Consider the following 13,852-nt stretch of genomic DNA (forward strand, 5'->3'; position numbering starts at 1 on the left):
ATGATGGCTTAACAGGTGAGAGCACTTGCTATGCAAACACAAGGCCCAAGTTCAGATGTCTAGTGCCCATGTAAAAAGGTGCCTCACGTCTGCACATTCCCCTGTAACTCCAGTGCTGCTTGGGGTACAGAGAAGGACGGCTGGGCTTTGCTGCTCACTAGAGTAGCTCCAGGTTCAGTGAGAGACCCTGTCTGAAAGGAACAAAGCTGAGAGTGACGAGCAGGGCACCCAGTTGTAGTGGGTAGCCATTCCAGCTTGGTTCTGGAAGTTCCAACCCCCATTGAGACTCTGGCAACTGTCACGCCTACGAGGTGGGGCGAGGGGAGGCGCCAGGGGACCCGAGAGCTGGATGGGCCAGCGCTCTCTCTGGGCGCTCTCTCGGTGCCGGGACGCTGACCGGTGCAGATTGACTGTGCAGAGCTCCGGAGAACACCACTGGACTGCGTTACACCTTCCCCAGACCCTGCGACCTACCCATTACTTAATTTGTGAGTTACGCCATTAAATAAATATCCTTTTAACTACATGGAGTGGCCAAAATAATTTCTCCAATACCCAGTGTCTTCTTCCTCCCGCCTGGGCATGTGCGTGGACCTGCACACACACCACACATGCACGCACACGCACGCGCGTGAGCACACACACACACACACACACACACACACACACACACACACGCATGCGCACAGCCCCCCCCCCCTTTATAGACACAAAAGTGCAAGGTGAGGCTAACATCACAAACTTCTGATATCTAAGCTTCTGCACACAGTTATGCTCTATTTGCTTATTGGGGGAGAAAATCCCAGTGAAGAGAAATAGCAGGAACAACGGAAGAAAAAAGTGTTAAGCATCCATCTAGGGTCAGTTTGAAAACCGTCTGCCTGTGGTGTGATTGGTCAGCCATTAAAATGATGGCGGCCGACTCATGTGTACCATGGAAGCAGGAAGGGCTGTCCTTGATTGTGGAGTAGACAAGGTAATTTGCGGTCCAGTGTGTATAGAGTCATCCTGTTTCTGTAAAAAAAAAAAAACAAAACGAAACAGGCTCCTGTAATAGTTACTGATGCTCACAGGGCCAAGGTGAAGTTCTAGAAAGACCAGCACCCAAAGTTATCAGTTATGATTAGAAGGGGAGGAGTCACGCCTTTCTAGATGCATTTTGATAGTCGTAGACCTTCTGTGGCTAGCCATTTCTTTTATAGTTTTTATAAAAACAATGAAATGCTGTATACATAATGAAATGTAGGAGCAAGGACAGTCATAAGGGTATAAACGAAGACTGACACACACAGTGCATACCTTATGCATTGCAGGTTCTGGTGTGGGTGGATGCCATGTATGTCGAGCTGGGGGGGCTTCGGTGGTGTAGCCTGGCCAAAGTTTGTGACAGCCTCAGTGGGCTTTGAACTGTTGGTCCTCGTGTCCTTATGAAAGACTAGAAAAAGAATGAAATAAATAAAATTAACCTCTAGTGGATTTGCCTGCTTGTCTAACGCTTGTCTCCATGAACACTTACGGATGTGCCTTTATTCTGTATGACAACACTCCCCCTGTGTTTTTGAAGACATTTTTGATACATTTGTGTGTCTGTGTTGTTTTGTTTCTGTATTGCACTGTGTGTGGTGTATGTACTTGTTAATGTAGATATATGCACATTTGAGTAGAGGTAGATGTTGGGTGTTTTCCTCAATTACATTCTACCTTTTTTATTTGTTTGTTTGGTTTTCCAGACAGGGTTTCTCTGTGTAGCCTTGTTTGTCCTGGAACTCACTCTGTAGCCCAGGCTGGCCTCGAACTCATAGAGATCTGCCTGCCTCTGCCTCCCGAGTGCTGGGATTAAAGGCATGCTCCACCAACACCCAGCCACCTTTATTTGATTGATTCATTTTTTAATTTTTTATTATTGTGTGGGCTGAGGAGGGGTGTTGCATGTGCCACAGTAAACATGTGGAGGTCAGAGGACAGCCTCGTGGAGCTGGTGCTCTGTTCCCAACTTTACCCCTGTTCTGGGGAGTGAGCCCAGGTCTCCAGGCTTGTGTGGCAAAAGCCTTTACTGACGGACCATTTTGCCCGCCTTCCACCTTTATTTTGGAGACAGGGTCTCTCGCTAAACCTGAAGTTCATTGATTAGGCTGGACCGGCCGGCCAATGAGCTTCAGGGCTCCCGTCTCCATTCCCTCAGCCTCCAATTCTGATGTACAAACCATCCTGCCTGGCTTTCCTTGGGTTTTGAAGATCCAGTCTCAGGACTTCATCCTGCTTATGAAGCAGGTCCTTCACTGGCCGAGCCATCTCTCCAGTCTCCTAAAGTGATTATTCCTCCGTTCATCTTTTTAGAAGCGTTAAGTGGGTCAGGCATGGTGGCCCAACATGAGAGGCTGAATCAGGAAGATTAAGGGTTGGAGACTAGACTGGGTTACATAGCAAGTTTCAAGTCAGCCTGGCCTACACATCAGGACTGTCCAAAACCTAAAAATGGCCAACACGTTTCTTTGTATGTACACGCACCTGTGCATACCCGCGTGCATGTCTGTATGTTGGTGTGTGTATGAAAGCATGGGACCTGTCTGTCACCTCCCTGGCCTCTTCCGTGTGCCCCAGTCGTTGGTCCATGTGTTAAGGTTGCTCCTTCAGGAGGTTTTGGATGAGCGTTTGCATGCTGTGGATATCACAGGTGTACAGAATTTCCCTTTCCTGGCTTTTTCAGATAGCATGTGGTATTAGTTGTCAAGAGTGACTTTTCAAGTAGCAGTGTATCTCAAGCGGTCAGGAAGCCATGATGGCATCTTAGCAGCGGCAGGGATGCTTCTAACTGTCAGGAACAGACAGTTGACAAGCCTGGATGACAAATATAGTTCAGTATGTCCTTCAACAGCAAGGCAGTCTGGACCAGTCAACTTCCATCTGTTTTTCTGTTCTGCAGCCCCCTGCTAGGAACGAAGTGTCTGCAGCCACTCCAACCCTTACGTCATAGTTTAATTTTTTTTTTTTCAAAGCCCTTAGAAGACTTCCCAACCTGTCTCAGCAGCTAAAAATGGGTCACATGGCCAAATCTAAATTCACAAGGAAAAGCCGAGTGAGGCTGCAAGGCTTCGGTTGAATATTTGTTAGGCAACCCAGGCCCCTCAGGGAGGGAGCACAGACTGGAGGCCTGAGCAGCAGACCTTTACTGTCTCACAGTTCTGGAGGCTTGAAGGCCAAGGTCTCTCCGGTGAGGCCTCTCTCCTCCATGTGCAGATGGCTGCCTCCTCCTGTGTCCTTTCCTTTATGTACAAACCTCCCTGCTCTCTCTACCTTCTTTCATGAGGATGCCAACCCTTTGGATGTGGTCTCATGCTGATGACCTGAGTTAACCTTAGTACTTCCTCAAAGGGCCTACATACTGTCTCACTGGGATTTAGGGTTTTTACATGTTGATTGTTTTTGGAGCGGGGGTGGGGGGTGGGGTGGGTGGGGTGGGTGGGGGTGGGGGGGTGGGGGGGGGTGGGGTGGCGTGATATAACAGGATCCAGTTTGATGTGGGACAGAGTCCAGAATCTGAAAAAAGGAGTCTAACAGTGCAGTGACAATTACTTTGGCTTCAGGGTCAGATTTAGACATAAACCTTGTTTCCACTCTGTATCAAGCACTTGCCATGTGTGGCTTAGCCCATGTCCCATGTGTACAGGGGTCTGGATTTCCCAGGCCTCCAGCCCCGTGGCAAAGCATGCAGAAGAGGGCAGTTATTTGGACATCTGGTCAAGTGCTCAGTGTCTAGACCGCTGGCATTAGCCCTTCTGTCTTAGCCTTGACCTTGTCTGTAACTATACAAAACCACTCCCCAACCACTGCCCTAAAGGCTACTTCATGCATTGATTTTTCAAAACAAAACAGAAAACCCAGGAGCTCTTTTGAAGATACTCCATTGCCTTAAGATAGCTCCAAAGCCATTAGTAGTGCCCGGGAGTATACTCTCCTTCAGGGGGAAGGACACGCTTAGAACTTAGGAAAGGACACGTGGCAAGGAATGCAGTCTTTGGTGCCAGCACACTGGGGTCATCGTTGATCCTGGTTGCTGCTGCCTGTGTGACCTTGGCTAAAATCTGTTGCGATGCCACGGCTCGGTTTCCTGTCTGTGAAATGGGAGAATGGTAGTGCACCTGGGTGGGAGAGTGAGTCCATGAGAGCAAGCTCTTCTTCTGTGATTAGTGGGCACTGAGCTGTGGCCTGGCATTTGTTGATTGCTTTTTGACTCTGTTACTGAGCAAGCCACAGGCCCTTTGTAAGACTTTGCCTCCTTGCTCATGCCCAGGAGCCAGAGGTGCATCATTCTGCAGTGACACTGTGGGTAGGATGCTGCCACCCATGTCTGACTCGGTGTCTCATCAAGGTCTCGCCATCCGTGCCTGGAGAGACCGGACCTGACCCTGGACTCGCCTGATGCCTGGCCCCAGCTCTTTTATTATTTTGTTTTGGTTTGGGTTTTTTGAAACAAAGTTTCTTTGTGTAGACCAAACTGGCCTTGAACTCACAGAGATCCACCTGCCTGTGCTTCTCAAATGCTGGGATTAAAGGCCTGCGCCACCGCCACCGGCGCTTGCTTTACTTTCTTACCCTTCCCATCCTTGCCAAGCACAGAGGACTATGAGAATTTGCATCATGTAAATTGGCTGCTGTTTAGAGTCCGGCATTTTGAAAATCTCTTAGAGATGTTGCTTTGTATCCTCCAAGCTGATGCCTTTCCTCTTAAACTTCCCAGGCTTTGCTGACGGAGATGATGGAAAGATGTAAGAAACTAGGCAACAAGTAAGTACTTATAAGACTCACAGAAGCACCTGCTTGAAGTTGGAGTCAGTGGCGCTCTCTCTCTCTCTCTCTCTCTCTGTGTGTGTGTGTGTGTGTGTGTTACATGTGTTTATGTGTGTCTGAGTTCATGCACAGAGGCCAGAGGGCAGTTATGGGTGTCTTTCTCTATAGCACTCCACCTTATTTTTTGAGGCAGGGCCTCTCATGAACCTGGAGGTCACTGATTCAGTTAGACTGGCTGGCCAGCGAGCCCCAGGTTCCTTCCTGTCTCTGCCTGCCCAGCAGTGGGGTTACAGGTGTTCACCACAGCCAGATCTTTATATGGGGGCTGGAAATTTGAATCCAGGCCCTCATATGTGTGCAGTAAGCACTTTAGCAACCGAGCTCTCTCCTCAGCCATGACTCGCTTCGGTTTATTCTTTTGAGCTTCCACTCTTAACATGAGTGAGAGCAAGCAGAGGGGCTGGTTAGACTGTGTGGAGGTTCAGAACAATGCATTGGAATTGTCTGGTCTCAGACCTCAGCCCCATCCGAATTTAGCTTTGTGATCTTGGCCCACTAACCTGACTGCCCTATACCTCAGTCTTCCCCCTCTGCAAAATGGGGGTGATAATGATAGCCCTTTCTTTATGGGGCTGTGGTAAGTGGTAGGGCCAGGATGCACTCTTGCCTATGAGGTTCTCTTTGCTACTCTCTTGGTGGCAGATACAACACATCCTTGAGGGGGTTTTGTTCTTTCTCAAGTACCTAAAATTCAAGGTCCCTTTCATAAGAAATTCCTTGTATAAAAGAAACATATTTGGGGGCTGGAGAGATGGCTCAGAGGTTAAGAGCACTGACTGCTCTTCCAGAGGTCCTGAGTTCAATTCCCAGCACCCACATGGTGGCTCACAACCATCTGTAATGAGATCTGGCACCCTCTCCTGTCTACATAATAAATAAATAAATCTTTTAAAAAAAAAAAAAAAAAAAGAAACATATTTGTAACAAGGACCCATGTTGTTATTGAGTATTCAGTTTTGTTAGATCATCAGCCTATGAAGGCTCACTCCTACTTAAGTGAGTTGGACTGTAGCTGATTTTCCTGTCCATCTGTCTAGTTCATTCAAATGTTGTCAAGTGTAAAATATGCAGTGAGTCCTGTGGCGGCCTCTAGGGAGTGCCCCTTACTATGTCTGCTGTTTTGATTGTTTTTTCCTTTCTAACCTTTCCATTAAAAGCTGTCAGTCTTCCTTCTTGGTAGTCAGTATATACCCTGGCATTAAATCTGACTTGCAAGCCAGGTACAGTGGCAATTATTAATAATTCCACATTTGAGGAGTGGAGATGGGAAGGTTGTATGTTCGGTGCTTTCCTAGGCTATGTAGAAAGCCTTGCTCTCAATATACAGACAAAAGTAAATAGACAAATAAGTAAATAAAAGATTTGTGTCCTGAGGAAGCTGGAGTGACTTGGCTTCTGTGTCTTTCAGTGCTTTGCTCTTGAACTCCGTGATGTCAGCTTTCCGGGCCGAGTTCATTGCCACCAGGTCTATGGACTTCATTGGCATGATTAAAGAGTGCGACGAGTCTGGCTTCCCCAAGGTAGGCTCTCGACTTACTGTATGTTGGGAGAAGAGATGGACAGTGTCTACCTGATTCCTTCGGAGGCTAGAGCCAGGTGTGGGGGGCAATGGAGGCCCAGAGGAGACAGGCGAAGGCTCTGTTTCCAAAGGACGTGATGGAAGATGGCTAGGATTGAGATCATTAATGTCACGTAACTGTTGTGCATCAGGCCTTGAATGCTGAACCCATGAATGGACTCACCATGGAGTATTTAGGAAAAATGTGGTCACACATCTTTAAAATATATTTGTTCTTGGGCTATGGAGGTGCCTCAGTCAGTAGAGTACTTTACAAGCATGAGGACCTGAATTTGATGCCCATATAAAAAGTCAGGAATGGTAGGTATCGTGTGCTTGTGATCCCAGAGCTAGGGAAGTGGATACAGGTAAATCCCTGGGGAATCACTGGCTAGTCAGTCTAAGTGGTCATTCCCAGGTCCCAGTAAGAGACCTTGTCTCAAAAACCAAGGTGGACAACTCCTGAGGAATGACACTCACGTTTGATCTCTAGCCTCTTCCTGCATACACACACACACACACACACACACACACACACACACACACACACACACGAACACAGATTTTCTCTCCATCCCCTAATTAGTGAAAACTTCCTCCAGGACTGTACATAACATGCAAATTAGAGCACTACTCTAAGCCACCTCACTTTGGGTGTGTACTGGAACTGAGCTCAGGCTCTCCCATGCTAAGTACTATCTCTACCTGAGATGCTTTGGCAGCTCCTTTGAGTTTCATGGAGTTGTTTGGGTGGATCTGTAAAACTTCAGAAAAAAGCCTTAGGAAGATTTTCCTGGAGACAGATGACATGTTGGAGCCTTTTCTTTCTTTTTAAGCCTTAAGATATTTTGACTTAAAATCCCTAGTAACAAAACCATTTGCTACTTTCTTAGCATCTTCTTTTCCATTCTCTGGGGCTAAACTTGGCCTTGGCTGATCCTCCTGAGAATGATCGACTTCAGATTCTCAATGAAGCTTGGAAAGTCATCACTAAATTGAAGAATCCTCAGGTGAGTGGCCATTTAGACCCAAGATCCACTAATTTTTGTAGAAATTATACAATATACACTTCAATTTTTTTTAATGTGTACAGGGGGTTTTGCCTGCATGTATATGTCTGTACCATCTGTGCGCAGTGACCGTGGAGGCCAGAAGAGGGCATTGGATTCCTTGGAACTGAAGTTATGGGTGGTTGTGAGCCACTGTGTGGGTGCTGGGAACCAAACCTGGGTTCCCCGCAAGAGCAGCCAGTGTTCTTAACTGCTGAGCTACCTCTCCAGCTCCAGACATTTTGCTTTTAAAATCTGAGCTTTAGCCATATAAGGTGACTCACCTCTGTATTTTTGGTCGTGAGCCTTTAATGGCTGAGTCATCTCTCCAGCCCTGTGACTCACCTCTGTAGTTGCAGCACTTAGTAGGCTGAAACAGGGGGATGAAGCATTTAAGACCAGCCTGGGCTATATAAGGGAGACCCTGTCTCAAAAACCAAGTAATAACAACAAAACATAATGAATAAATGAGATTTCTACTAATCAAACTTTTTAAAGAAAGAAACTCTCCTTGTATCATTTATTAACATTTATTAACCTATAGAGGGAACAAATGACATTAAAGATGCTTCTTAATTTTTCTGTCCCAATTATATCTTGTTTCTGATGCCCCAAGATGCACTAAACACATACAGTTACTACTATTGGAAACTTTAGATGTCTTCTAGCTGTGCAAAAAGCAGCTAGAGTTCAGCAGTCAAGTGTGCATTTCTAAATACCAATCTACTAGGAGATCCCTAAAGGATTGAAGATCAATGGTTGAACACATGGGTTCTTAGTCTTGATGGCAGGTGTTCTTAGCTCCTGAGTCACCTCCTTGACCCCTTTAGGGCTTTTCAAACCATCCCTTCTGTAGATTTACATCCCTTCTGTAGATCAAATGCTTTATTTTTAAAGCAACAAGCAAACCTTGAATGCTCAGTCAGACCACCGTCCTGGGGTTTTCTGCTGAGACACAGCCAGGGCTCCTTAAGCATGACGGCTTTGCATCTTGGCCTAAGGAGCAATGCTGATGTCAAAGTCTACAGTGAGTGGCCGGCTACTTGTTTCCTTTTGTAACTTGCTTTTCGGGGTAATGTGGGTCAGTCAGTTAAGCACTGTGCTCCTCTGACCCAGCACCCGGTAGAAGCAACTGGAGGGAGGAGGTTTGTTTTGGCTCACAGTGGAGAGGATAGTGTCCGGGCTGGCTGGTGAGGTGGCTGAAGAGCAGCAGGGGCTTGTGCTGCAGCCTGTCATAGCTTGGTGGATGCTGGAAGCAGAGTCCAGGCCTGAGGCGGGGCTGGGCTACAGCCCTCAAAGGACCACCTCTTCAAGCTCTGCCTCCCATCCCAGATGTTCCACAGCCTCCCAGAAGGCCCCAGCAGTGGGAGCCTGTGAGGGACATTCATATTCAAATCAAAGGAGCAAGCCAGGCATTTCAGTATTTTTCTCTTGTCAGAGCCCTTGAGGATTTGTCTGTGAACTTGTGGCGAAAGTTTAGTGGTGGTGTGCTCCCTCTAAAACTGTTTTTAACCTTTTCTTTGTAGGACTACATCAACTGCGCTGAGGTATGGGTAGAGTACACCTGCAGGCATTTCACGGTACGTATGACTGTGGGGTTGTTTTCCCTAAGGGTTTTGTGGTTTAATGGTTACCATAGCAACAGAGTCTGGTCACCTAGGAATGTTGCAGTGGTGCTTGAGATGGGGCCTCACTGTGTGGTCCAGACAGGTCTCAAAGTCCTGGGCTCAGGTCTGTTGGCAAATGCCACTAAGCCCAGATCTTAAATGTGAAGGTATGGGAGGCGTTAGCATGTGTTGTCAGCAAGTGTGTCCCACACTGCACATCAGTCTGGGTAGTACCGCATCAGACAAAGCGAAACAGGCCCCTCAGGAACTAAGATGCTCAAATGCTTTGTAAATTGCTATAAGTGTCTAATAGGCAGTGTTTTCTTTTCTTCTATTTTATTTAATGTGGTTGTTGTTTAGCATTTTCAAATATTCAGAGCCTGCATGTGCTTCCCACCCACAAGCAAATACAGATATTTCTTTCTCTGAGTGCAGACAGAACCGTAGATTGGGGACGATTGGGCTCATCAAAGAATAAGGACATTAGACACAGGTAGTAGTGGGCTTTTTGGACCTTCTTACCAGAGTACGCTTATTTTAGAAACATGATTTTTAAAATATTTTGATGTGTGTGTGGACTCTGTATGCACTGTGGAGGTCAGAGGGGTCAATACCAGGTGTCTTCCTGTTACCACATCATCACCATCATCATCTAGAGCCGGTTTTCTTTTTTCAAGGTTTATTTTTAGTGTGTGTGAGGTGGGGTGGGGTGGGGTGGAGAATGCGGCGTGTTTGTATGTGCCTTTGAAAGCCAGAGGCATTAGAGTCGGGTCCCTTCAGCTGTCATTTTGTGAGCTACCTGATGTGGGCAATGGACTGAAGACTCTGGTCCTTGTTAAAGAATAACAAGTGCTCTTAACTGCGGAGCCATCTCTCCAGCCAGCCATCTTATTTATTATTATTATTATTATTACTATTATTGGAGTGTGGGAGGGCTGTGTGTTTGTGTATATGTTTACATTCCGAGGCCAGAGGAAGAAGCCTCTTACCATGCTCAGCCTTTTGGAGTAGGCTGGTAGCCAACAATCCTTCCCTCTCCACTCATTCTGTTCCCAGCCATCCCCAGTCCTGGAGTTACAGGATAGCTGGGTGCTAGGGATCCGAACTCAGGTCCTCATGCTTGAGCACCCAGCTTTTTACAAGTTAGTGCAGGGTTATGGTTTGAATGTTTGTGTCCACCCCGCCTCCTTGATTCACGGGCTTAAACCTGTTCCCCGAGTTCAGTGTTAAAAAGTGGAGCTTTGTGAGTATGGGTCATCCCGACTCTTGTCAACTATCTCAAGGATGCCAGAGTAACTTAGAAAGATGCATCATGTCATGAGAGTGAAGCCCTGTGCGTGGGATTAGTGCCCTTAAAACAAATCCCAAAGAAGTCTGTTAACCCCTTCCATCATGGGGGGGGAGGCCTTATGAGGAGGAGCAGGCTTTCTCTAGACACTGAATCTGCAGGTGCCCCGATCTGAGACTTCCTGGCCTCTAGGGCCATGAGTGGGAAACCTCCGCCATCTTTAAACTTCCTGGCTTATGGTGCTGTGTTACAGCACACTGTGCGTGAGGAAGCATGACTGGGTTCCTATAAACTATTTACACACACTGAAACTCAAAATTTTTGCTGTCATAAAATAGTGTCTTCGTCAGGGTTTCTATTGCTGTGAAGAGACACCATGACCACAGCAACTCTTATAAAGGAAAACATTTAATTGGCTAGCTTACAGTGCAGAGGTTCAGTCCATCACCATCATGGTAAGACATGGCAGCATGCAGGCAGACATGGTGCTGGAGAGGTAACTGAGAGTTCTACATCTTGTGCAGGCAACAGAAAGTGAACTAACACACTGGGTGTGCCTTGAGCATACATGAGACCTCAAAATCTGCCTCCACAGTGACACATTTCCTCCAACAAGGCCACACCTACTCCAACAAGGCCACACCTCCCAATAGTGCCACTCCCTATGAGCTTATGGGGGGCAATTACATTCATATTACCACAAATACCATCTCTCTGTGGGTTGAATGTGAAGCTAGTCTTCACTTGCTCGCTATATAACAGTAGGCTGTGTTTAGGCTGTACATGGCTGACCCCTGGCATAGATGACTGAGGTGAGCAGTTAGGGCAAATGGCTTATAAGGGGTAAGTCTATACCCTTCCCACAAAGCCTCACTGCTCACTTTGCAGGCGCTGAGGCAGGAACCTGGGTCAGGTAGGCAGAAAGTAGCCTAAATGACTTTATCTTTCTAGAACAGTGTTCAGTACTGACTTAGAGTAACATAGCCATCTTGAGTGTGGTGGTACTAGACTGAGGATATGGACATGATTTCTTTCCTTGTGTTTATTTTTTTCAGAATATTTGAAACTATTTCTTGGAAGGTGTGTGGCTTTTTGCTTGTGTGTTTGGTTTTTGGTACTGGGATGAACTCAGGGCCTCACACTTGCTGGGCAAGCGCTCACTAAACTGTCCACCCAGCCCTGTGTCATGGGTGTGTCAGTGTCTTCCTCCAGGAGGAAAGCCAGTGGTCCCAGCCTAACAACAGAGTTGGTTTATGTTCCCTGTATAGAAACGAGAAGTGAACACTGTTCTGGCTGATGTTATCAAGCACATGACTCCGGACCGAGCATTTGAAGACTCCTACCCCCAGGTAACAGAGGCTCCTTTCCCACTGTGGGGATCTTGTTCTGTTGAATGAAGTACTCCCGTACTGGTCAAAGGGTACACCCAGGAATCCTGTGTTTAATCTCAGCTCTGCCACGTCCTAGCTTTGGGCCTCGCTTTTGTCTCCTGTAGAATGGGGATGGGTACATGTGTGCCATAGCACATGTGCAGGCCAGAGAACAGTTATGGAAGTTGGTTCTTTCCTTTTACCATCTGAGTCCTGGGGATTCAGACTCAGGTTGTTAGGCTGTTGGCTCTTTTGCTACTGAGCCCTCTCAGTGGCTCAGCATTTTTTTTTGTTAATGTGTGCCAGAAAATAAGGAAGTGATCAAACATTGATCTTAGAGTTCTGGACATGGCATACACTGATGGGGATGTGAAAAAGGAGGAGGACAGCTTGAAGAGCCTCTCCCGGGCGGGCGGGCTTCCAGTCACACCAAAGGAAACCAAGGGGGAGCTGAGGAGTAGCTCCCCATGTCGGGGTACTTGATTTGCGAGAGTGATGGTCTGAGTTCTCACCCCAGCACCCATGAAGAAGCCAAGCGTAGCTGTGCATGGGGGGCCACTGGGGATTGTCGCCACAGCCTGACCTCAGGCTCAGAGAGACCCCATCGCAAAAGAGCAAAGAGGAGAACACCCGGCGAGGTCCTGTGACCTCTGTGCATACACACATGTACATATAACACATACACACCATGCACATACCCTACACAGACCTACACATACACTACCCATACTTACACACATACACACAACATACACTACACACCCACCCCTCCACACATACCACGTATACTACAGACTTACACATGCACACAGTCATCACATACACTCCATAGACCTCCAGATGCATGCACTACACAGACCTACACACACCACAGTACTCTACACAGACCTACACATACACACACAGAGCCACACACATACACAGAACACATATGCTGCACAGACACACACACACACACACACACACACACACACACACACACACACACACACCCCAAAAAAGAAAAGCATCACAGATGCAATGTTTGATCCCAGACTGGATCTACACAGAAGAGAACAAGGATGATCCTAGGAGGGACCTAGTGAGGCTTTATGAGATTGGATTATGGGTGACAGAATCTTTTCAGATTAGAGTGAAACTAGCCGAATTTGATGGCAACAAAGTGGATGCCAGTGAAGAAGATTGTTTTAGGAAATGCAAAATGCAGTATTAAGGCATGAGGGTTGTTGTTCTCATGGTTTAAGGGGATTTAGTTTGTCTTTCATGGAGAAAATGTCAGGCACTCTTAGTATTGATCACTGCAATAAATTATCCGAAGTAATCAACTCATGAAGTTTTTGTTATTGTTGCTGTTTGGTTTGGCTCACAGTTTTGAAGGTTGCAGACCTCAGGAGTTGGCCCTGCTGGTTACATTGCTGGTCACCCGGAGAACTGTCTCCAATAGCCGTAATTCAGTTTTGAATGAGTGAGCTTATTAAGTTTAAGCCAAAGTAAAAGGATAAATACCGAGAGGGAGGTAAATCGGTAGTAAAATGTCATTGAATTGGGCGCTCAGAACATCTTGCAGAAATCGATCAATGGGGAAGTCAGACCCTTTAAGGCAGCTAGCTGAAGTTCCCTGAGTGAAAGAAAGTTCCAGACAATTCCCTCAGGTGAGGTTTCCGTGTACATAGTCACGTCATCCAATCAAGTGCTCCCAACATCCAGCGGAAAACCACTGGGGAAGTTGAGGCTGACACCCCTGGTTCAGTTCAGCTTTCTGTCCATGGATGAGCTCCTGTGGATGAACTCTTCTCTTCCCTACCCACAGGCATTCTTTATGTCATGTGATAACCAATAACAACCTGCTCTCAGGGACACAGCTTTTAGGCTGTTTTACTGTTCTCTTCCCTCCCTGCTATGGAGTTGGGGGGGACGGGACAGCTCATCCCTAAAGAAGGGGCCTTGAAGGACACTTTGAGACAGACATGCTTGAAATGTTTCCAGAACCAACTTCTCAGTAAGCTCAAAAGGCATGTGACAATTTACCAAGGACAATGAAGAGACCAGGAATGGTTGAGTCCCACAGTCCCCCATGTGGGCACACCCCAGTAACCTGAGGGCTTCCCACCAGGGCCCCCACCTTTCTAACA

At 47.0% G+C, this 13,852-nt stretch overlaps 1 protein-coding gene across 2 annotated transcripts in view; it reads left to right on the plus strand.

Moving 5' to 3' along the window:
- The window catches only part of Vps35l (VPS35 endosomal protein sorting factor like), a 110,793-nt gene that overhangs the window by 44,722 nt on the left and 52,219 nt on the right, over nt 1–13,852 (plus strand). For both annotated transcript variants that reach the window (XM_006985693.4, XM_042282476.2), the window contains exons 15-19: nt 4,739–4,785; nt 6,257–6,368; nt 7,300–7,416; nt 8,982–9,035; nt 11,619–11,699. In XM_006985693.4, the coding sequence (XP_006985755.1) occupies nt 4,739–4,785; nt 6,257–6,368; nt 7,300–7,416; nt 8,982–9,035; nt 11,619–11,699 (411 nt within the window). The remainder of the gene's footprint in view (nt 1–4,738; nt 4,786–6,256; nt 6,369–7,299; nt 7,417–8,981; nt 9,036–11,618; nt 11,700–13,852) is intronic.

The sequence above is a fragment of the Peromyscus maniculatus genome, chromosome 1 (genome assembly GCF_049852395.1).
Source record: "Peromyscus maniculatus bairdii isolate BWxNUB_F1_BW_parent chromosome 1, HU_Pman_BW_mat_3.1, whole genome shotgun sequence".
NCBI lineage: Eukaryota > Metazoa > Chordata > Mammalia > Rodentia > Cricetidae > Peromyscus > Peromyscus maniculatus.